We start from the raw sequence: 24,169 nt of genomic DNA, 5'->3' as shown, positions 1-24,169 counted from the left end.
GAAATTTCAAGTCATTGTCTTTAGGATTGTTTATATTCTACATTTTTAAATCAGACAAAAGGAAGATAAGAGTTCTTTACAGATAATTAAGCCAATAACTTTAGCAAAATGATACAAAAATTTTCTGAAACCAAGTAAAAGATTTACAGTTACAGTAGAATACTAAAAAGGGGTAAAGTCTGCTGCCTGTGGAGGGAGAATTAAAATGGCCATCCAATAACAGGCAGTCATCTCTGTAAACCATCTTTCTTTTCCAGCCCTGTTACTACGGAGTTCTCTTAAGGTCACTGGGTTTCTGGCAAAAGCGTCCTGTAATGGCAGCTGCTGGAGTATGTTCACGTTCCTCCAAGTGCCTTTTAAGTCACATGGAGAACTCCTGTTGTAATGTTTCCACTCTAATTTAGGGTATTTTTGCTAGTAAAGCCATTGGCAACATAGGAGATCAGCCATGCATTATCTGCCCTCCACGGTAAAACAATTTTCATCGGTGCACAGCAGACTGGAGAACACTGGTAGTTACCCGAGCAGGAATCTACCGAAGCCAAAAACAAGAGAAGATCAGCACAAGTCCTTCCTGTTAACATACAAATGTCTCTCAACATACTTTCATATGATTTGTTGCCAAAAAGTGTGTGAATCTATAATCCAAAGGACTACTTAATGCTTCACACCCACCTGTAACGACATGAAGTTCCCTGCATTTTCCTCCTTTATTGGAAGTTAACAAGGAAAATTCACCTTTCCAGCCAGAACGGGTGTTTTGAAGAAAAAGTAAACAGAGCATAAACAGGAACACAGGAAAGAACAAACCAGACGAAAACAGAACCCATGCGGAGAAATAGAATCAATGAATGTTGGGGAAAAAAAATCCCAAGATGAGGGTGAAAATAATTATCTTAAATGGCGTTTTTAGTTTTGAATGGAACATTGTGTTAAAAGGCATTCCAGAAGTTTCCCTAGCTTGACCTATTTCACTTTTACTGTGAAAGTGAAAAACAATCATGCATCATCGCAATTTAAGAAGTGAGAAATGTCAAAGCAGTTAAGTCAATATTCATTTCAGTTGTAAATAGCCACAAAGAGTAAAGCATATAGCAAAGGCTAAACAATGCAGAGACAACCCTGAGCAGCTGGAACCTGTAATTCTCACATACATGAACTTTTCAAAATATATACATATATATATATTTTTTTTTAAATTAAGGCCTGGTTATTAGGCTCTGAAATGTCAATCTATCATTTAAAGTTGGATCTTTTTAATGTTACAAACTGTTTAAGAAGCAGCTTGTGCCAAGCAGCCAAGCACACAAGGCAGGAGAAAAACAAAGAGAAAGAGAGCAGGATTCTTCACCAATTAGAGATACAGGATTAGTGCAAGCTTAGAATTCAGAAAGAAAGTGAGGCAGCAGACGGTGAAATTTTAAAAGGAACAGAAAAATCTCATGATCTTCTTTAAAAAAAAAAAAAAAAAGGCAAAGCAAAGAAGAAGCTCCTGAAATATTTAAGAATGCATCCTTCAGAACATCAAGGTTTGAATTCCAACTTAAACTTGCTGCTTTCCTGATGAAACTCTATTGATAAAAGCAGAATGGACTAAAAAGCTGAAAACTGCACACGAAAAGGCAGAAACTTTTACTGCAATGATCAATGGAAAGCAGTCCTAAATATCTAAACCTAAGTCTGTTTGGTTTCAAGATGCTCAATGTTCAAATTAATTTCATTAGTATAACTCATCTCAATATTTTTAATATGACAGCTCATAAGGAATGCAGAAGAATACAGATAATAATACTGTAATAGAACATTCCATTCATGACAAGACAAAGCCTCATCTGAGTAATGTAGTCAGTTAATTCTTTGTAAAATATTTTGGTTTTATGATTCTGAAGCTTGATCTGGTTCTGAATGGATGATACTCAGTTCTATGAACATCTCTGGAAAGAGGCATAATTCTAGAACAGCTATGATTTAGACTTAGTTATTTTGTCTTTCATGCCCGAATGACTTCAGTGACTTTTTAAGTCACTATTTTTTTTAGTTCTGCTGAGTCCAAGTGGAACAGCAGCAACAACTCAACTTTTGGAAAGACATTTACATTTAGAAGAAAATAATGCTTCATCAAGCGTCTGATCGGAAGGCACAGAAACAGCGCACAGCTATGAGATAATGTGAGGAGGAGAAGCAAAGATTGATGTTACTGAAGATTTTTCTCCCATTCCATCCAAAGTTTGTGTGTCTAGTGAGAAGCACTCACCCAGTGCTGCCTTCCAACGAAAGGAGACGAACAGCTACTTGCCATGGTGTTCGAAAGGAATGCTATTCTGAGGTGGGGGAAAAGACAGCAATTTGTAACAGTTTCACTGTCCAAATATGACTATAAAAAGATGACTACAAAAATCCACTTCAAAATTGCAGTTGCAACTATATACCTTTTGAAGAGCTTGCATTTCAGATGTCTATCAGATATTTCTATTATACTAAGAAATACTTAAAAGGAACAAATAATTACTCATCAAAGAAAAATGAGAAATTCCAGGGTCAGAAGAGCAATGTAGAGTATGATGCCTCTTAAGATGAATGTGTAGAGAAAGGTTTGCTCACGAGGGGTTTAAAAATGCAGAGATACTGGAAACATGTTGCTTTTTTCCCAATGGAGTGTCACAATACTCAAGTTGTTTACTGCCAGTTTTGGCTATCGATTCAGAAAACTTGTCAAAGATACTTATTTGATTTTTTTCTTCCAGTGAGGGAAAGATTCATCTCTAACTAGTAGGAATTACATGCAATCTCAACTGTAAGGTGCTGAACATGCCACATTCAGAAAAAAAAAAAAAGTTATCTTACTGTAGGCAATGAGTGGTCCCACTGAGGTGTTTCTTTGCAGGACTGAACCTTATGTGAAAGGAAATGAAGGCTACTCACCTGTAACTAGCTTCTGGGATGATCAATGCACATTTACGCTTTTGAGATGCAGTCTGGACTGACAGAACTGATTCAAAACAGTGCTTGTTGGAACACTCATGCCCTTTTTTACTACCTTTCTTTATATTTAAAAACTGGAACTACATAATGGAGACACAACGAACAATTAATTCACAGAGCTTGCTTAGGAGCAGAAAGATCTTCTAACAATTGGCCTGATCTTCTGTCCATCATAGATCATAGAACTCTCTGGGACTGAAACCAGTAACTTGCACTTGCTTTGAACTCACATATGTGACCTAGAAAGGAACTCTGTTTTGGTGCAAAGGAGACGAATGATCCAGTGCTGCTTTTCTGAAAGTTGTTTCAGTGTCCAATGGCCTTTGTTTCCCTTCTGCTTCCATTTCCTTTGAATGTGATTGTTTTCAGTATTGGTTCCTTATGTATGTTTTCCATATTAAATTCCTGGTGCAACCTTTGTCTCTATAATACTACACTACCTTTAGATGGTGTTTTATCTTTCAGGAAAAAATAAAGATACTAAGCCAAAACTCTTATGTTGTACAGCATGTTTTCTCAAGCACAAACTTTATGGCTCTTCTCTGTCCTACTCTCAGTTTTCCAACAGCTTAAAATACTGAGAGCTGAATTAGACATAGTATTCTAGCATCAGTGTCATTAATGCCTGAAATAACCATCTTACTTCTATTTAGTACTATCTTCTGAATGCACTCAAGGATAACCTTAATCTCTTTCATTATGGCATCACACCAACCTCTCCATCATTACCACTAAAGCCTCCTCAGTCAGCATTCACCATGGATACAGCATTCACATCAACAGGCTGCATTCCTTGATCCTCATCGGGCTTTGGAGTACTGTTAACGCCCAGTTTATTCGAATGGACTCACCTCTCTAACAAACTGCAACTTCTCTGCATGACTGCCCAACTCTCACCCATGTTTATCATTCAAACAACTCACGCCTCAAAGGTTTTCAGCTGTTATACTCACCTTCATATGACTGAGAAAAACAGCAAACAGGATCCACCACAGAACTGATATAATGTCCCTAGAATCATGTTTCATGAACCCATTAAGAGATCTGCTAATTGTTATTCCAATGAACGCTTATTTTTTAACATGGCAAAAAGCTAATCTACCTAATGAGAATAATTTAGGTATTATTTGGACAATGTCCTGTTGATGGGAAATATTACTCACCTATTCAGCTACCTTTATTAATCACTTCCCCCCCCCCGCCGCTTAATGTTACATTTCTTTAAAAAAATCATTTTCCATAATGTATTTCGATTTGCATTACCCCCAGCCCTCTTGTTTTTCAGTAACAAAAACCTGAACTCCAATCAAAACAATTAAAAAAAGAGGCAGTAGGAAGAGAGAAAGTTAATGTGCTGAAGTAATCTTTAAGAACTCTATTTTCAGGTAAGCAACTTTCATTATTTATTTATGCTCTTTTCCACTGCCCAAATTTTGGTAAACAATAGCTCTTCCTCTGGATGACGGGAAGGGGAGACTATAGGAGCAGTGTTGCCTTACCAAACATAGGCATCCAATACAATATCAAATCTAATTAATCAAGCTATAAATAACAAATCTATTTTTAACCTAAGACACCCTTAGATCTATGCAGCAGACCGTAAATGCTGCTTTCTAACAGTAACATGGTCTAAGCACTTCCTGAAAAAAGAATAGTGGAAGTTCTTGCTTAAGTGGTAGTATTTACTTTAGACTGGTAAAGGAAACTAGTATGACTGGGATGAATATGGATGAACAGGTGCTGTTCTTACTGTTTTTCTAATAAGGAGTGGTATAGACATTTTTCTATATTATCTGGAGTTATACAAAATGAATTCTCCTTAATAACCTTGCCATACAAGTTGGGTACTAACTAAGGTTCCTAACTTGGTTTCTAACTAAAAATAAGGGCTAAAGATACAGGGAAATCCACAGCCTTAATTTGTAAATTTGTAACCTGGTATATGTCTAAGGATAAATTTTGACTATGAAAGAACTACTTTAACTTTATGAAGATATAACAGAGTAAGTTATTGAAACTTGCAACCCTGGTTATCTTGTCTGCTACAGAATAAGTGAAAACTGCAAAGTATAAATAAGCCCAAAGGCAAGTTTTGTAATAAAAACTCTCTTGCCTTCCAAATCTGAGAGTTTCACAGGTAAACATTTAAAATTTATTATAACTGCACACTGTTTTTCAACCACCATATGGGTGAAGACCAATAGCTATTCACTAGCTCGGTAAGAATGAAAGAAAACAGAAGATGAAAAATTGATTCTAACAACCCAGAGAAGATTCTGATGAGTCTGCTACTGTAATTGTGAAGTTGACCAAGTCATTGGAGCGGTACTGAACGGTGCATAGGGAAATATGCCATGAGTCCAGGCTGGAGTGTTGGCACATACCCAGAATGTGGATATTCACAGACTATTCAAAAAAGACATTTCTACACAAATCCAGAATATTCTCATTTTAAAAATTAAACAGATCTAAAAAACTATCTGGATTACTCATATTTTATAACATTTATAAAAATGTCATGCGCACACTGAGCTAATGTCAGCTCTATAGCCAAAAAAAAAAAAAAAAAAAAAAGAAGCACACTCACTGTAACTGATTCTCCTAGCATACCCAAATACTTATTTCTGTTATTCCCACTAACCACTTGCTTCCAGCTCACTGGAAACAAACTATCTGAAATTTGCTTAGAATGCCTTTGAGTGTGCCCCACTTGATAACAATATATGCAATAAGAAGTGTGCAAACTTGACCAATGAAAAATTTTTCTGCTCGAGTATCTCAAAGAGAACTCTGAAAAAAACAGAATATACGAGGTTGGAAGGAACCCCTAACTCTCTGCACCCTCCCATCACATATTTTACACACTGGTAACATCTCCTGAGCTTTCCTTTCTCTAGACTTACACAATCTCAGCTCTCTCAGCCTTTCCACATGGCAGATGATTCAATCTCGTAACGATTTTAACAGCCTTTTACTGGACTCACTCTGTATGTCCAGATCTCCCCTGTAACAGGGAGCCTGGAACTGGCCTGGTGCTTCACAGAAACTTCAAACCAGTTATCTCACCACACACTACAACATGGATAATTAAAACATACCTATGCCCAGTTATGGCCTCTTACTTTATTCATGAGATTATGAAAATGATCTTCAAACTGAGATTTTTTTTTTTGGTGTCAAAGAACATTTCAAACTGGCAAGAACTGCCACCAGTGCCAGGAGAGACGGCCTCACCTGTCTCCTGCACTTGTCCACTCACATTTCCTCCTTCACTGCCCATCCTTTGTGCCAGCGTGTTTGTGCAGCTACAAAGTGAAACAGAAGGAATCCACCCAAAAGCTACTCCCAAAAAATCCTACTGTGCTTTTGTTACACCAGAATTAGTTCTCCAGTCCAGTTTAGCTTATGCCTGTATGAATGGTGGAACAAGGACACTGATGAGAGCTTTTCCACCATGTCATCTTAAAAGGTATGTCAACTACAGCCTTACGTTTTTAAGTTGGTGGAGTTAAGCTGTTAGAAAACAAAAAGTAGCCCTGTTCTCCCTTGGGGCAGACATCTCAAAGTTCAAGACCTCAACTGTCAGGTAAAAATGAGACCATTCACTGATTTCTAAATGGATACATGGCATCGTTTCCTATGCTTGGACACATTTGATGTGGATATCCCTAAAAGCACTGAAATAGTTACAGATGTTTTAAAAGTTTTATTTCTTCCTACCTAAGCCACAGGAAGAAAAATCAACACAGCTGCAGTTCTATTTTTCTAACTTAATTTTAGAAGCAAACTAAATCATATTAGCTGATTATTCACCATGCAAAGTGGATGTCAAATGATGACATAGATGATTTGTAGGTTCTGGAGCTAAATTCCCCCCAAATTTGCTTCACCTCATAGAGAAGTTGTATGTTGAAGGCTGAAGTGAGGCAAAATCTGCCTTCTTCAGAGGATGTTGCTCATCAGTCATTGTACACACGGCCACTCTTCTACTGCTTCCAGTTTCTGATTATGTAAAATATTTTGTTGTGCTATTTCTTCTCCTCTTTTATAGACGAGAGAAGTACATTTCCTTCGTAAAAGCATTTTCAGTTTGATTTAAAAAAACCCTTTCATTTATCAGCTCTTTGTTGTTTTGGCAAATGAGTTCTCTCTGGCAGGCTTTCTTATTACTCTTAGTAAGAATGAATTCCAGCTTGGCATTTTTTTCTGATTCAATTGTCTCTTCACTGTCCTATCTGTTTCTTCTTTGTAATTCAGGCCAGAACATAACATCAATTTGCAAACAGAACAAAACAAACAAACAAAAAAAAAGCCCATGGCCTCTGTCTTCGTAATAGACACTCATCTGACCTCCATCTAAGAGTTCTCTCTCTAGCACATCCCAACATATCCCAAGTAATTAATTCTGCCAAAGAAATTAAGAAGCAAAGGAAGGGATATTTTTTTAAAATCAACGCAGCATGCTTATCCACAAGAAATAACATGAGTCCACAGTAAAAATCAAGTGTTTTAAATGTCTATCACAATGCTGAGGAAATAATGTCAAAACTTGCAGGCAACCACACTAGTTCTCACAACATACTCCTCTGCCCACTACTCTACCTATGTAACAGCAGATTCCCTAATCTATAGGGAGGACTGAAGTAGTCAGGTGACTTACCAGGACAAGCCTGTGTGAATGTTCTGACAAAGGCGTGTTTCAGGCAGAGCACAGAAAGTTAAGATATATATTTAAATATTGCTGGTCAGCCCTAAACAGAAGCTGTTCTAAAGTCTTTTTGCTAAGTCATTTTGGCCAATGAGGATAATTGCAGTGCAGGCTACAGCTGTGAATCACTGTCTCATTTAACTTCCTGCCACCCTATTCAGCAGCCTTCTGTGACCTTTCAATCATCTGTGAATGAAGCTCATCTGCTCTGATTTACCATATTGTACTATACTACAGTATTTCTTCGCTACTGTGCCCTCCTACTCTTTACAAATTCTCTCTTTTCTGTTCTGTATCAATATTATCCATTTCATCGATGTGAAAGCATGACTCACAACCGACTGCATGTTTGCTTCCTCACTGATAGGAGAAATTCAATGACCAAAGGAACTGAATGCTTAACTGTAGACCAAAAAAAAAAAAAATCTGTATCCGTAGACAATTTGCATTGTCTCATACTCCAAAAATTTCTTGTTTCTTTGAGCATTTTAGGTTTATCACTGCCACAGGAATTTTCACAGTATTCTACAGCCATGTCACAAACATCCAGGTAAAACTTCAAGTATTTATACGAGTCAACGTTGTCTGAAAAATCAATGTGAAAACTAATCAAATAGCCAATATGCTCTTTTAGCAAATAATTTTGATCAAATCACTCATTTTTGTATTACACAAAAAACTTTTTTACCTGTGAGGTTGACATGCGAGAGGTATCTTGTCGGCCTGTTAAGTCAGATGATGAGATATTGACTGGAGCACCACGATGCAATCGCATACTCACTTTCCTTTCTCGTTCTATACCCGACACTGGCCGAGGAGAAGTGTTGGCTATAAGAAAAACTCTTTTAGTATTCTGATAATGAGAAATGGAACTAAACCGTGATTGTTTTTTTAAAAAAAAAATGTATCTTGTTGTTTGCTTATATGGTTTCCACAGAGCCAATCCAGAGAAATTAGGGGCTTTGTTCTATATCCACAGAAATTTTTAAGCAGCAACTGGCAGGTTTGGGGTGTGTACTGTTACCTTCAATCTGTTAAAAATCAACCAACCAAAAAAAAAAAAACCTAAAGACAAATACAAAACGGATTTCCTAATTCCTCTTTTCCAAATATCAGAAGCAAACTGCAAATTAGAGTATTCTGCAAGGCTACTTACCAGCATGTGAAGTTGGAGTAAGAGGGGTAGGAGGAGCTACATCTTGTGTTCCCCTCAGCCTGCCAGAGGCAGTGGAGGGTAAGCCGCGGACAGCGGGATTTCGTGAATGTCTTAATCTTTCCTCTCGTTCTCTCCTTTCACGTTCAGCATCTTCAGCAGCTCTGCTTGCACCCTGTAGATTGAGACTAGTGAAAAACTTGTACAGAACTTAGAAATATGTATTCCAATGAATACTGAAAATTAAAAATATGTTAAGCGCAACTTGCCAGGGCACTATTTTTGGGGTAAAAAATCATGAAAACTGTCATAAATTCTACTCATACAACTATCAGAATAGTCTTCAAAATGTAAAGCACATGCTTACTGTTTTGGCAGCTGGACCTCTAATAACAGTTTCAAGTGACTGGAGCTGAAGATCAAGACAAAAAAAAAAAAAGTAATTCAGCAACCTAACCTGGGGACTGCCCTGACAGAAATAACTCAAAGCCTTATACATTTAAAACTCCATAACTGCAGCTTAGTTGCCATTCAACCTCTTCTTGTTGCTCCCACAACTCCTCCATTTTCCAGCTTCCTGGTCTTTTTCCTAGACATTAAAACTTCCAGGGGAAGAGACAAAACTTACCAGTGTCAGTAAAGAACTGACAATGTAACAGAAAATATTGCTACCAAAAAAAAAAAAAAAAAAGTTCTACTAATCTATATCAGCTACTCACAAATTTGAGCATGTTCCAGTCAAACACATAGTCATAGGAGAATCCTTGTCGGTGGAAAAGGTTTCTGAATAACTGCCTTAGATAGGAATAGTCTGGTTTGTCGTCAAAACGCAAAGAACGGCAGAAATTCAAGTATGTAGCAAATTCAGCTGCAAAAAGAAAAAGCTTGTTTTATTTTTTTGTTTTTATTTTTTTGCTTCACCCCCCTCTGGCTTCACATTTATTTTTTATAATTCTGAGCCATAAGTACACCCAGAAAAAGGAAATATATGTCTATTGCAAAGTAGCAAAGATCCCATTTGTCAACAGCAAAAGAGACTGATCATTAGGGTTTGAGGAGACAGGTTTAAAACTATAGTTGCAACAATGGAAAGCAGGTTTTACTTTGCTTTTTCTGCTCTGAATATAATTAAACTGAACTTCAGGTGTAATAGCACCTCTTGCTATAAAGACAAATGAAAATTCATTTCTGCTAAACATCTCACCAAGATGAGACACAGGAACAGAGGGGAGGAACAGAACATGGACACCTAGTAATCTCCCAAGTCATGCTGCAAAATTAGATTTTCAATATGCTGAACCCCTGTTTTTATAAGGCACACAAAATATGAGCTACAGAATATGACTGTGAATGGAATGTGCCAGAGATAACGCTAGTTTTTGAATTCAAATGTCTCTAGTTGAAAGACTATATTGATAATTTTATGTTAAATAGGAAATTCTAGCAAATAGCCCAGGAAAAAAAATGATTACTTTTCCCTAACCCCAAGGGACAAAAACAGGTAATGAGTGTAAAGGAATGTAAATGAAGTAACATTTGAAACAGAGCCAAGAAAACAAGTTTCCATACAACCATAATAACAACTACAATCCTCATAACCATCAGTAGTGGCCAAGAGTGTGAAAATAGAGAGAACTTTTCCTGCGAGAGAGCAATTTCTGTAATAGGAGTTAATGTTAACAAGATTTAAAGCAGATTAAGTACGCTTTTGCATGTCTCAAAAACTTTCTAATTATTAATATGAGGACAACACCCAACAGAGGCAAAGAGTAGCCTTGAGGGATCTCACTAGAATAGAGGAGGGCTTCTTACACTTATCACAGATGCTGGACACTGATCAAGCAAGCTAGACGAACCAAGCACAAAAATTACTAAATTAAATAACTACAAAGGGTAACAGGTGAGTTTGGCTATACAATCCTAATCATTCATGAACATTACCCACACGTATGAAGAAAGAGGTGGTTTCTCAAAAGGCTGTTCAGTTGTTGCAATTAACCAGGCAGCGTAAACACACATACGCACAACACTGCGTAGGTCAGATATACTGACCTAAACCACCAATCTCAAAGGCATGGCAATGACTGTACATTAAATACTTACACAGAGGAGAATTAGAAATGATCTAGGGACACACAGTCTTGAAGTACAGTATCTCTATTACAGACATTCTCACACACTAACACAAGTCAGAAAGACTAGTAAATCACATGTTTCAAAACAATCTGATACAGGAGCTAGAATTCAATGTAAACAAAAAAGCAATACCACTAAAAAATAAACATCTAAAGCCAGTGCCACAAAAGAGTAACTTACAAGGATATCCTTTACACAAAACCTCAATGGGTGTAGACATTTTCTTTTCACTGATACGTTCATATTTCTGCCTCTTTGTTGCTGCCTTCAGTCCCTGCCAGGGGAGGGAGCCCAGGTTAAAATACATCAGTACATAGCCCAAGGACTCCAAGTCATCTCTGCGAGATTGTTCTACAACAGCATAAAAAAGTGCACTCATTAGGTTTGATTTTCTACTGGAAAAAACAAAACTGTGCAACAATGTCACAAGATGTCTTAAAAACATGACAGAATGCGGAAGATTAGTATGTCCATGATAAACCTATCCAATGCTACAAATCGTATGACTCTTGTAATTGTTAAAAATGTGCTAATTCTGTGAAATTACATAGACTGACTCCCTCCTCCCCAACATAAGCCTAAGCATAATGCACTGTTAACATCAGGAGTAGGGACCATCTTCCAAGCACCTGTAAAGCAACTTTTGATTGCTAAAATTAACAACATCTGAACTAAATAAACACTAAATTTTCTATTTATTGTGTTCTCCAACTCACCAATACCAAGATGAGTATTGATGGATGCATAACGGGCAGTTCCGGTTAAGTTTTTATTTTCACGATATGGGATATGTTGATGAGTTCGAGCATCTCGATATTTCTTTGCTAATCCAAAGTCTATTATGTAGACAAGATTGCCCTTCTTTCCGAGGCCCATTAGGAAGTTATCCGGCTTCACGTCTCGGTGGATGAAGTTTTTGGAGTGAATATATTCAATTCGGCTAATCTAGATATACAGGATCAAAACATTTGAGAGATTACATATATTTTTTTTCTTAAAAAGCATGAGAAACATGGTCTTAAAAATTTGATTTTTTTTTTGTAAAACATAGGCGCATTAGCAAAATATAAAAGACAATAGATAAATCTCTAGTTTTCCCCTGCCTATTCCACTTCTTTTTCTAAAAAATCCTCTTTGAGGAAATGCATTTGAGAAGTATAATAGCTTCTTTGCAAATAGCTCAGGTTCAGGTTTTACAATCAAATTAAGACTTTATAATTACTTTTGATGAGAGAGTTTATGTTTACAGAAATAAAACTGATTGAACCTCTTCTCTAATATGGTACACCGTAGTCACCTCTAAATTACTCAAAACAGAATATAATGATCTCTCTTATGAAAGGCTCAACATACTTCATTAAAAAGAACACCAAAGCAGTTTCCTACCATTTGGTCAGCAAGTAAGAGAACTGTCTTGAGGCTAAATTTCCTTGAGCAAAAATTGAACAGATCTTCAAGACTTGGTCCCAACAACTCCATCACCATTACGTTATAATCTCCTTCAGCTCCACACCACTTAATTGTGGGAATACCCACTGGAATAAAACAAAACAAAAACACTCAAAAAAAGAAAACATTCAGGAGTTTTTTTGATTTATACAGGTCTCACATACAGATCCTCAAGGTTCAAAATTCTAAGAGGGTCATTACTGTGAATGTTTATATTTCCACTGAAGTTTAATATTTCATGCTACCTTCAGCCTTTCTAAAAGTCTGAAAATTTCATTAAAAGATTAATACAAAAATATAGCAAAAGAGATCTAAAACAGACTTTTTCCTCTTTCACAGAAACCTCATGGTCTATGCTTAGTTCGTAATGATCCAACTAAACATCTGATAGCACTTAGTAATTTTGCTATGCTTGAATCTTTAAGTTTTTGTAAAAAATTACAATCATGTAATACCCAAGATATCAATAAGGGGCAAACCAAAAGTCTGAAAATATAGACACTGGTCAAATCACTAAATATTATTATTAAAGAAAAGTTTAGAAATCAATTACTTTATTTCAAAGTCTACAAGATCACTTCAAAAGACCTCTCGTTTCCCTCTGAATTTGGAATGACTTTCCCCCCTTGCTTCATGTTACTGCCTTTCCTCTAGTTATGATGTATTTGCAGTGTGGTCAATATCTGCTGAACCGTACAATTGCACATATGTAGATATTCTCATGCTCAATTTCAAAAGTTTTTACTGTTATTTTTATGTATTTTGGATATGAAATGGTGTAATTAATTTTACTTTATATCTTTATTTAATATTAATATCTTTTTCCTGAATTGTCTTTACAGGGAAACCCAACATGTGTGGTTACTTTACTTTCCTCCACCTGCCTCTGCACAGTGTCTGTCAGGAGAAGGAACCCACCATCCTGCCTTTAACAAGACTATAAAGGAAGTATTTTACTCCATAAAAGTCAGCCAGGTTACACCCTGGCAGTGATTAACTGACAAAAGGCAGGAACTGAAAAGCAACTGAACAAGAAGTATTTCTCAGAAAGAATTCCACAGACTACACAATAGCAGCAAAATTAACTATATCAAATTTATGTCCTAAAAATGCATTGGAGTTTTACACCTGCAGAATTCGAAAACCAGTAAGCAAATTATTCTAGTAGTAGTCACGCAGTAGCTATAAGGTTGTTTCACTCATGTTTTCTGCTGTTAATACCATTACACGTTAGAATTACTCTGGCAAGGAAATACTATTAAATAGGAAAGAACAGTAACACATGTAAGAAAAAAACCTCAATTTATCATGTTTAGAATCTGTGCTACTATATTAAGGGAGACAGGTTAAGTTCTCAAAACCAGTGGTTACCTTCTTTCACTGATCCATGAGAAATACCACCAATCAATCAATCCACTGCTAGCAACACCAAACTTTGCTCCATATTGGTCTAGGTTTTCACTTTTTAATATTCTGGGATTGTATGCCTCTTTGGATGTTATTAAGGGTATCATAAAATTTGGTAGCCATAGATTGAAAACTGCCACTCTGAACTGCACCTACCATGTCACCTTTCCCACTTCCTCATGATTTTCCAAAAGTGATCTTAACTGTTACATATTTAAAAATGAAATACATCTCAAAGTCATAAGAACAACTAAGTTTTCTAGGAAGGAAAATAATTTGCTTGCCTCCACCCTGCATCATTTTGTAGATTTTACTCTCGATGTGGAGCTGAGGATGTTTGGTCTTCACACATTCTAATTTAATTGCAACCTCCTCTCCAGCAGCAATATCAGTTCCTAAACAATGGAAAAAAAAAAAAAAACAGATTACATTTCCTTTGCAAAGGATGAAACTAAGCAAACACTGACAAGTTTTCTCTCCATCACAAACATCCAGATGTTGTTACGTACTCTCAGTCACGATTACCTAAAATTCTTTTGAAGTTTTCTAAAACCTCTTCAATAGAAGTTAAGAAGAACACAAGCATTAGAGAGGATGTCCAAAAAAAAAAAAAAAAAAAGAAAGGTGCACCTTTTGAGGGGAGTCTTTCCACTCTATTTGTGCATTTATGGCGCAGGTGTTCGCACTGAATGTTTGCTGGTTCAGCATGTGGTGATACATCCCTTCAAAGCTAAGAAATTTTCCAAATTCAGATTGTCTGTTCTTATGCCTTGGAATCAGACTGATTTCACTGAATCTCAGCATATTCCACATATATGCTGATGCCTCATGATTTCATCTTTTTGGTGGCAGCTATCTGGAACCAAGCACTTGTCCTCCCAAACAGCAGTCTGTCTTTCATATGGAATTGTTTCAATAACCAAATGACTGAAAAATTAGCTTACCTGTTCACTTTCAAATTGAGCTACAATGGGTGGCAAGATCCCTGATTGCTACCTGTGTCATTTAACATTAGCAGCAACCAGAAAATCCTCAATTTGTAATCTAAGATTTTCATCTTTAATGAATGAATTATTTTGATGGATTTTAAAGGAACGATGCTACACATCAATTCGGAAACATGAAACAACCAATATATTTCCCCCCCTGCTTAATGATACAAGGATGAAAACACTGCCTTCTCATTTTGCACCACAAAGAAAGCAGATAACCTTGATAAACTTAATTTTGAACTTTCCTACAAGGCAGACTAAGCATTCACTGATCAATATTACCTGAGGAGTGATCAGCACCAAAACCAGCTTTTTTTCTTATTCTGATAAGACAGACACAAACTGCTGACACTCAGGGTGCCCTGAAAGGCACATCTCTTTTTACAGATAGTTGCAGATGTCTGTCTTTGATTAGGGTGAGATTTGCATGGTAAATCCTGCTCTATATAGTAGCAAGCCATAACCTGGTTAACCACAGTCTTGATCCTTGTAAGGGCTCTGTCTATCATTCTGGACAAGAAGCAATAGGTATACACTGAAATACAAGAAGTTCTGCCTGAATTCTGCCTGAACTAAGCAAACCTTTTTCACCGTAGAGGTGATTGTAAGCAGGATTGTAAACCTTGTAATCACCAATTTGTTTCCTTTATGGCAAATACAATAATAAATTATAAGTAGTAATAAGCTGTGTAATACAAATCACTTCATGTAAGTGAACAGAAAAAGCCTGAAGAGTTATTAAAATATTTTATTTTAAATAATGTAATTTAGTACGATGCAAAATCCTCTATCAGTACGGAAGCCTCTGAGTTATTTTAATAGTTAACTACCCAAAAACCATCCTGAATAGAATCTATGTAATGAAAAAAAAACAATGAAAACACAGTGAATGCAATGCCAACTACTATCTTTGCAATTTTTGTAGGGTGGGTTCTACGCATGAAGATAGAAGTGACAAACAAAATACCTATTGCTTCCAATCCAGCCACCACACCTGGGGCAGTAACAGCAGCATTGCCAGACTTCTTTTTATCAGTTAATTTGGACTTCAAATTAAAGTATGAGTATCTGTACTTTGTTATGAATAGTTTCATCTGAGTAGTCCAAAGTTGAGGTAAGAGTTTCCCAAATCAGCTAAGATTTTTCAAAAATGATTTGCTGTCTTAATCTCTCTCACCCAAAAGACAGGGGTAGATTTTGCAGAAATGTTATCACAACAGTTTTCAGTCTTTTATACACACATCAGAGAGAGAGAAAGTCATGTTCTCTGCTCCTATACAATCCACACGCCTTCTGCAAGAGATCTTGAATTTCCAGCAGGCATATATTTTGTATCAAGGATAACCAACTCTCAATAATATACACAAGCAGAGCTTTCACTAGCATTATTTCATAACAGAAAATGTGGGCTGCAATACAAAGCACTCGTGTACGGTGTATGCTGCCTAATATACTAATGTTTCACCAGTCTAATGTTGTACCAGCAACATTCTTTATACCTTCTAGACATTTGCAGCTAACTCTCCTTAGCTCTAGCAATTTTTCCATGTTTTTTGATATCTCATCACAACTTTCAGAGGCAAAATGTTCATTTTTATGTGGCAGCAGGTAAAATTTATGTTTCTCTGGATTTACCTTATTTCTTAATATTTGCTGGATTGCAAAATACACTGTTTTAAAAATACATGTTTTCAGAATTTGTATACTCCTCTGTTTATCAAATGTAATGAACCGCTATGACAGAAAGAAATACATAAAGAGGCAGGAAAAGATAGTTCTAGGCCTGCAAACTTTAGAGTCACACAGAAACCACAATAGCAGAATAAGTGGTATGTATTAAGACATTATGGCAACGCTCGAGCAACAGGACAGCTGAAATATGCTGATTCTGTGAAGAGTTAATTTTTCTTTTATGTATTTTTTTAGCTCCAATTATCCAGTTATCTAATTTGTTTAGGCCTCACAGGAAGAACATAGTCTTTCCTTTCCGTGACAGCAATTTCTTCTACTCCACTGCAGTTACACTTAATACAGAGGGCCACGTTTCTGCTTCAAAATATTTTTCTGATTTCTTTTTTTCAGATGAAGGGATTGAGATCCTTGAGATCCACGTTTCATGAAAAAGTCGATGGTGCCCCAAGGTCACAGGACAACAACGGGGAGAGGCAGACCTAATAATCCATTAGTCTCGATTTCCGCACTGTCTAAATTAGGACATGACGCTAACAAAAAACTAAACTGTTACTACACCAGTGTCAAGGTACCTTACATCGAAAGACAATTTTTTTTTTGGTCCAAACTCTGGCCAGAATGAAATGAGGTCCGGGGGAAGCTCCCAACCCAACCTCAGCGCAGGGCAGGGAGCAGACGTGAGCCTGAATAGCGCCCGGTCCGACTCCCGCAACTCAACGAAGAAGAGCTTACCTAGCTACCCTCCTTACCTAGGTAAATATCCCCGAAGGAGCCACTCCCGATCTTGCGGCCCAGCCGGTAGCGGTTCCCGACCCTCAGCTCCATAGCGACAGCTCGCTCTGTTCTCGACCCTGCTCGGCTGCGTTGTCCACCCTATCGGCTCGCGCTCTACCGCCTCACAGCCCTGCGGCTCCGGATGCCATCGCGGCCTCAATCCCGCCGCGCGGCAGCGGCGAGGCAGGCGGAAGCGGCGCCGCCGCCCCACTGCAGGATGGACGCGGATTCCCCGCAAACCCGGCGCCTCAACGGCAGCGGCACCGAGCCGCCATACTGCGTGACCTCACTTCCCTAGCAACGGGGGTGGCGCGCGGCCGCGGCACCGAGCCGCCATACTGCGTGGCCTCACTTCCTTAGCAACGGCGATGGCGCGCGGCCGCCGCGCCGAGCCGCCATACTGGTGGCGTCACTTCCCTAGCGACGGGGGCGGCGCGCGGGCGGTGGCCCGCGTCACGTGCCCCGCCCCCAGGGCTGTGCTGCCCCCGGTGTCACAACCGGGTGACTTGGGGACTGTCCTGCCACACGCTGTGGAGAAGCAGGATCACCTCGTAGGATGGCTGGGTTGTGAGCAGATTAAAGTTACTGCTAGGACAGCCTGATCAATGTGCAGTGGCCCAATATGGAGAAAAAAAAAATGCTCCAGAAGTGCTAGCAGATCACTGCAGACTCAAACACTGGAGGGGATCTTTTGACTGAGCAGTGTGTTAAGAAAATTTCCACTATAATTTTGTGGAGAATAAGCATGCAAGGTCATGGTGCCACGCAAGCAGAGCATCTTACCTGGCCTCATGTTAGTCCCGTTTTTCATAAAATTTGAAAATCTGCAAAGAACCAAATTCAATCCAGCCAGCAAGAACCAAATTAAATACAGCCAGCAACAAAAAGAGTTGCTCAAAGGTAATGCAAGAGGAGGTATAAATCAGATAATGAATAATTGTAAGATGGACCGTATCAATCTGCCACAGAACTGCCTTGTACTGTCATGGCAAGAGGACTGGTAAAACCAAGAATTGTGGACAGATCTGGTTGGTTATGTAAACTGAAGTACTGAATATGTAATAACTTGCTATCCTTTAAAAGTTGTAACATAAAGGTAATCGGGGTCTCTTCATGTCCTCCTAGCCAAGATACACCTTATTTCTCGTGATAAAATTTCTAAAGAGATGTAGAAATCTACATCCTGCTGCCTATTACCTGTGTTTGCAAACAAACAAAAGAAAACAGATAATCTCAACAGTCCGGCTACCCAACTGGCATGCGGCAGATTTCCCATCTGTTGAGCGCTGCTAGAGCATTTGGTGCAGCCGGAACACAGTGAGTTCCTCTGAAAGCTGTTGTGGTCCCATAACACCAGGGAGGTACTAAAACCAGATCAGCATGAATCACACGGGCTTCACTGGGAAAGCTTCAAGGGGTTCACGGCTGGCAGAAATTCTGGAAAATGGAAAGAAAATCAAAGGCGCCTCAGAAAGGATAGAATGAATAGCCAGACCAGACATGAGAAGGGGATGACCTCTGAAGTCTGGCCTCTGTGTTTCACACCCTAACAGCAGTGAGGGTGTGATGATGGTTCGAGAACGAGACCGCAGATATTCCGGGAAACGGAGCAGCCCCTCGACGCCGCCTGTGGCCGCGGGGGCGCCGGTGCGCATGCGCGGAAGGGACACACAACGGGGTCTGCGCCTGCGCCCACCGACCAGTGGCCACGCATGCGCTCCACTACCTGCCATGTCCTTTACTGCCATCACGTGGCTGGGAGGTTGTGCGGCGCGAGCAAAGCTGGAGCGCATGCGCAGTGCGCCCCGGAGCGCTCGCTGCTGCCTCCTGTGCCGAGGCCAAGTACTGCAACGGGAAAGGGGCCGCGCATGCGCGCTGCCTTCCTCCGCGCTCCGTGCTGCCCTCGCGTGGAGAAGAACAGGTACCGCAAGGCAACGTTCCCACCCCGATCTGCTGCAATCGTGCCTCTAAAAAGTAGCACTGCAAGTAAAGGGGGCACGAAGATGGCCGCTTGGATAGCTCCCCCAGGCTGGAAATGTTGTATTAAGACTGAGAGGCAACATTTTTCTTGCAGTAGCCTTTGAAGAAGGTGCCTGCTTCATTCCAGGTAAGGGTGGTGTACAGATACATATCTCTACAAAAGGGGGCGGTTTCTTCCAGAAAAGCAAGCAAACTGCTGGAACGTGTCGCTAAAAGAGAGTTGCAAATGAAAGATCAGCTCGCATCCACTGTGGGTTGTGCAATGCTCCATGCTACCCGCTGGTGCTTAAAAAAATGGTACCTTAGTAAGGGATGCCGATTATCAGCGCATGCTGCTCGCTGGTGCCATCCCGTGTCAGAAAATCGATACGGCAACGGTAACGGAAGGAGGCGCATGCGCAGAGCGCTCTGAGGCACACGCGCAGCGCGCTCTGAGGCAAGCGCTGCTCCCAGCGTGTGTTAGAAAACCGGTACCGCAGGGGGAAGGAGAGGAGCGGATGCGCAGAGCGCTCCGGGGCGGCAAAGGGGGACTGCAGACATAACGGGGAGGCCACGGGCGTGGAATGCTGTGAGGCACTCACTGCTTCCCTCAGGTGTCAATTCGGTATTGCAACGCAAAGGGAGGCATGCGTGGGCAACGCGCTCCAGCGCACCCACCCCGCCAGGGCTTGAGGGAAAGTTGGTGCTGCAACGGTAATGGCTGACACACACACATGCCCCTTTACAGTTCTCTTTTTACTCCTCTTAAATATCGCTCCCTCTCCAACAAGTACTTCTGTTCTACTCCTGCTATTAATTATCTGATTTCCCTCATACATCTCCTGGTCTCCTGCTAATAAATCGGGGCTTCAGCCGCTAAGAATTTTATTGCTTTTCTCCCAATAATTCTCTTTCAGTCCTTGTAATCACTTTATTCCCTTAATTCTTGCCTTCCTCTCCAGCTAATCTTTGTATTCTACTCCTGCTAAAAATTCTCTTCCTATTTCCCTCTTAATTCTCTTGGTTTCCCTCTAATATATCTCTTCCTCTCCCATCAATAAAATTATTCCTCTTCTCCCAATAATTCTTTTTCACTGCAGGTAATAATTCTCTTTTTATACTGCTAACCATGGTCATCTGCTGCCGCTGCTAAATCTCCTCCTCTGCTCCTTGTAAATCTCTTTGCCTCCTGCAAATAATTTTCTTCCTGTTCTCCCAATAAATATTTTGCATGCCGGATAATAATTCGCTTTATATGCCACTATTAATACTGTTCCTCTCTGGCTAATAGTTCTTTTCTTCTCCTGGTAATAGCTATCTTCCTATTTCTCTCATAATTCTCTTGTTCTCTCGGTAATAAACTCTTCCTTTCCCACTAATTATTGCCTTCCTCTCCAGCTAATAATTCTCTACCTTCCCCTCCATCATTCTCTTCCTCTTCCATTAAGACTTCTTTTCCTCCCCTGCTAATACTTCTTTCCTTCCAGTAATAATCTTGTTCTCATTCTCATCATTTCCTTTCTCTTGAGCTTGCAAAGGCATAAAAATAAATAAATAAATCAGTTTTCAAATGGCATTCCTAAAGCAGGATCTGAAAAAACGTAATGGCTTACCCACATGCACAGAATAAGGTGCTGGCAAGGCTGGAAGAACAGCTTAAACATTCCCAGAGTAAAGATTCATGGTACCTCTTCATATGTTAAATACACGTGCGCTGCCCCGGTGCGACGCCGTGCGCAGCACTGTGCCAATGGACACATCCCATGGGTAAACACCGCGACGGGAGGGAAAGCTGTCAGCAGACCTGCTCCACAAGGCAAAAGTCTTGCTAGGAAACTCCGGCAAACAAGCAAAATAAAGTTTTTAAACATCAAGAAGATTTAAAAGAAAAAAAAAAAAAAAAAAAAAACCACACACCCACAAACAGATAAGGCATCACAGCAGAACTCCTCAGCAAGGGCATTCGACACTGAGAGAACAGGCTGGGGAGGAGCTAGAGCATAAATTTGAAGCTCCCGCCCTGTGAATCCAGTGGATGGAAACAAATTCAGGCTTCACGACGCTTGTTTACTTGGAAGGCTCCAAGGTCCATCTCATGGCAGACTTTCCTTCAGAATTGTTGCTTTTTATTATGACTTTTGATACCATCAATAATTTTTGAACTTAACACGAGACTACAAAAAACACCAATCCAGTGTATGTTTCATATACATATTTATATATATTTCATGTACAAAGTTACATTCTGAACCCCATGGATTCAATAATAGAAATAAATACTGAAATAACTACACTGCTATATGAGCTTTCCTGCTCACAGAAAAGAAGCCTCAAGTTTTAACAGACAGCAAGTTTAACGCTGTAGTATCCAACTCGGAACAGAGGCAAGTAAAATTCAGCGTAAAGTGTCCAACAGACGAAAACTTTCAAAAATTACAGACAATAAAATGTTTAAAATATATGTTTAAAAGATTGAGAAATGTGCATCAACAAAATTAATAAAGGAAACTTAATCTTGTTAGAGGGCAGGAGAGACATTTAGTGTATAGAAAAATGCTTTGAGGTGCAACATAGGTTGTTACAATATGGCATAACCCTGTTATTTCATTTCCATAAAGAACCGTATTTGAGTTGACTGTGTCTTGTTTTACAGATCAGGGCCTTTGCAAGACCCTGCCTCAACAGGGTTGCTTACAAGAGTGCTAAATCAGGTTTAATCCTTTGGTAACTTTTATAATACTCACATGGAAATAAATATTCAGTTACACAGCATTTTAAGAGACACACGTTCTTTAGAACAGTTAGTATAATAAAACAGATTTAACATTTGTTTTTTTACTAAGGCAGCCTATGATAAAGTGTCTACGCTCTGCCAGCTCTATCTGATCCAACTCAGGAAGACCTTTACAAGAAAGAACAACGCAGCAGCTCATACAACGCGTTTCACCTTACCATGCAAACACCCTTACCCAGGCAAGTAACGTGCTGCATTTCTTGTGCTCGAAATGTTTCCAAATGACTAACAAGCTGTAGCTATCAAGAGATTAGTTCCTATTTATATGATGCTTTAGTCACATGAGTGTATGCATAAACACATTCTCGAGACCGGGTTTTTAGGACTATATTGTCATCTCAGTGCCTGGGGTTTTACATGCTTTACTCAAAGTGACCTTAAACTGAGAATTTCTAAATCCCAGCACGCTGTGATGAGAATAGGGACCCTTCTAACCTTAGGACAGGGGATAAAGTTTTAAAATGAGAAATACAAAGAAGTGCATCTGCCTTTTATCTACACCCACAGTGCTACATGGTTACACCTAGTATTTGCTTCAAAACCCTTCCACTATTGGACAGAAAGAACCATCTCTGAACAATTTGCCAAAGTTGGTCCACTGAGGTGACTGAAATGACACAGTGAACCAGACACATTTGGCAAAAGACCAGGTACACACTTGCCAGATTCATCTGCTCTATTTGACAGCACTGAAGCCATTCAGAGAAACTCAATAGTTACGATTAAAATGCCATACAAGAACCAAGAAAAAGAATTGTGCGTTTTTTTTTTTTTCTGAGAACATGAGAATGTGACAATCAACCAGTGAGTAAAAGCTTTGGAAACCATGTTTTCCATAGAGCCAATAAATTTAAGATGGCAGAAAAAGCAATGAAACTGCACCACTTCGTGAAGATTCTGCACAACAGTTAAAGTTTAAGACAGCATTTTTCTCAGGCATCCAATTTCATATATTAATTCAGATGTGCTTCAAGTTCAGCATACATGTCAATATGAATTTTAGATAGGTCTTTATACTAGCATTAAGTTACTTTCTGTACTTGTGTAATTTTTAAAAAATTCCCAGACTCTATATTTAAATATAAAGTACTTTAAGAGTTGCCTTAAAGATGAATTTGGAAAGCAATTACGAACAACATGCTCTTATCACTTTTGGCATTTTGAAGAGAAAAATACTACCAAGATATTAGACATTTTTAATAAGGATTTTACTACATAGTTCATGTCCTAAATACATATTTACGAGAGGAACAGCTGTGTACAAAATATGTTGCTTAAAAAGTATTTATACATATAAATCTAAACCATAGACCTGAATGGAGATTTTCTGGTTTATCAGCTATGATATGCATTTGAAAAAGCTGCCTAAATATATATTTACACAATAGACCTCAGCTAAATGTGTTCATTTAAAAAATTAAGAAAATATATAAACACATGTTTGCCTGATAGACCAGAACTGCTCCTATTGCATAAAAATGTTTAGGCAGTTTTAAAAAAGTGTTTTTATATTTAATTTTCTGAAACAGTTCAGTTCTCTCACATGATCAAATTACTAATTTTTCTGCTAATCTGAATAGAACAGTCCCAGTCTTTTGGGGGCATATACTAAATTTTTATTAAAACCCCTGAAATTCTTGCTTTCCAGAGACTAATGAAAAAATAATTCTAGGTGTTAAAGTACTTCGAAGAACAGAAGCCATGAAGTGATTAACTTATTTCTGATACTAATGTATGAAATTCAATGTAAAAGGAAGACAATCTTCAACTCACCCTTATGGTTAAAAAAAGAAAATAGATGGTGAGTAGAAAGAATGTCAGCCTGATATTCAAGTCTCCTGACTTTCACCAATTTATCCACTCAGTGTAATCTGCAAACATTGTCTCTAAACATGATTTCATTTTTATTTTTGCCTAAATGGGGGTATGCAACTAGAAAAAAAAAAAGGAAAAGAAAAAAGAAAAAAAAACACCCACTTAATTTCTAATAATCTGGCACTGAAGTTCTTTTATAATCTCACTTGGGCAGAATGCATTTTTTTGCCTGTACACTCTCAGTCTTTTCTCATGCTCTAATTGAGGTCTCTAACCTTCACACCTTTAGTGCCTCATGAGTTTGACCA

The 24,169-nt window shown here is 38.8% G+C and overlaps 1 protein-coding gene across 3 annotated transcripts in view; it reads right to left on the bottom strand.

Moving 5' to 3' along the window:
• The window catches only part of CSNK1D (casein kinase 1 delta), a 29,019-nt gene extending 11,494 nt beyond the window's left edge, over window positions 1-17,525 (bottom strand). The window contains exons 1-10 of one of the 3 annotated variants that reach the window (XM_088535907.1): window positions 17,269-17,525; window positions 14,120-14,230; window positions 12,366-12,514; window positions 11,696-11,924; window positions 11,160-11,330; window positions 9,563-9,711; window positions 8,847-9,018; window positions 8,379-8,518; window positions 2,255-2,321; window positions 21-532 (exon numbers count right to left, since the gene is read on the bottom strand). In XM_088535907.1, the coding sequence (XP_088392033.1) occupies window positions 2,289-2,321; window positions 8,379-8,518; window positions 8,847-9,018; window positions 9,563-9,711; window positions 11,160-11,330; window positions 11,696-11,924; window positions 12,366-12,514; window positions 14,120-14,230; window positions 17,269-17,344 (1,230 nt within the window). In that variant the 5' untranslated portion in view covers window positions 17,345-17,525 and the 3' untranslated portion in view covers window positions 21-532; window positions 2,255-2,288. Of the gene's footprint in view, window positions 1-20; window positions 533-2,254; window positions 2,322-8,378; window positions 8,519-8,846; window positions 9,019-9,562; window positions 9,712-11,159; window positions 11,331-11,695; window positions 11,925-12,365; window positions 12,515-14,119; window positions 14,231-17,268 lie in introns of those variants that run through there. The other 2 variants (XM_010227832.2, XM_088535908.1) reach the window with 2 other exon arrangements.
• Window positions 17,526-24,169: the final 6,644 nt, after the last annotated feature.

Source organism: Tinamus guttatus, unplaced genomic scaffold (assembly GCF_059628265.1).
Source record: "Tinamus guttatus ecotype Peru unplaced genomic scaffold, ASM5962826v1 Tinamus_guttatus_pri_ptg000649l, whole genome shotgun sequence".
Taxonomy (NCBI): domain Eukaryota; kingdom Metazoa; phylum Chordata; class Aves; order Tinamiformes; family Tinamidae; genus Tinamus; species Tinamus guttatus.
The sequence above is the reverse complement of the archived record's forward strand: the minus strand, read 5'-3'. Positions and strand labels throughout refer to the sequence as shown.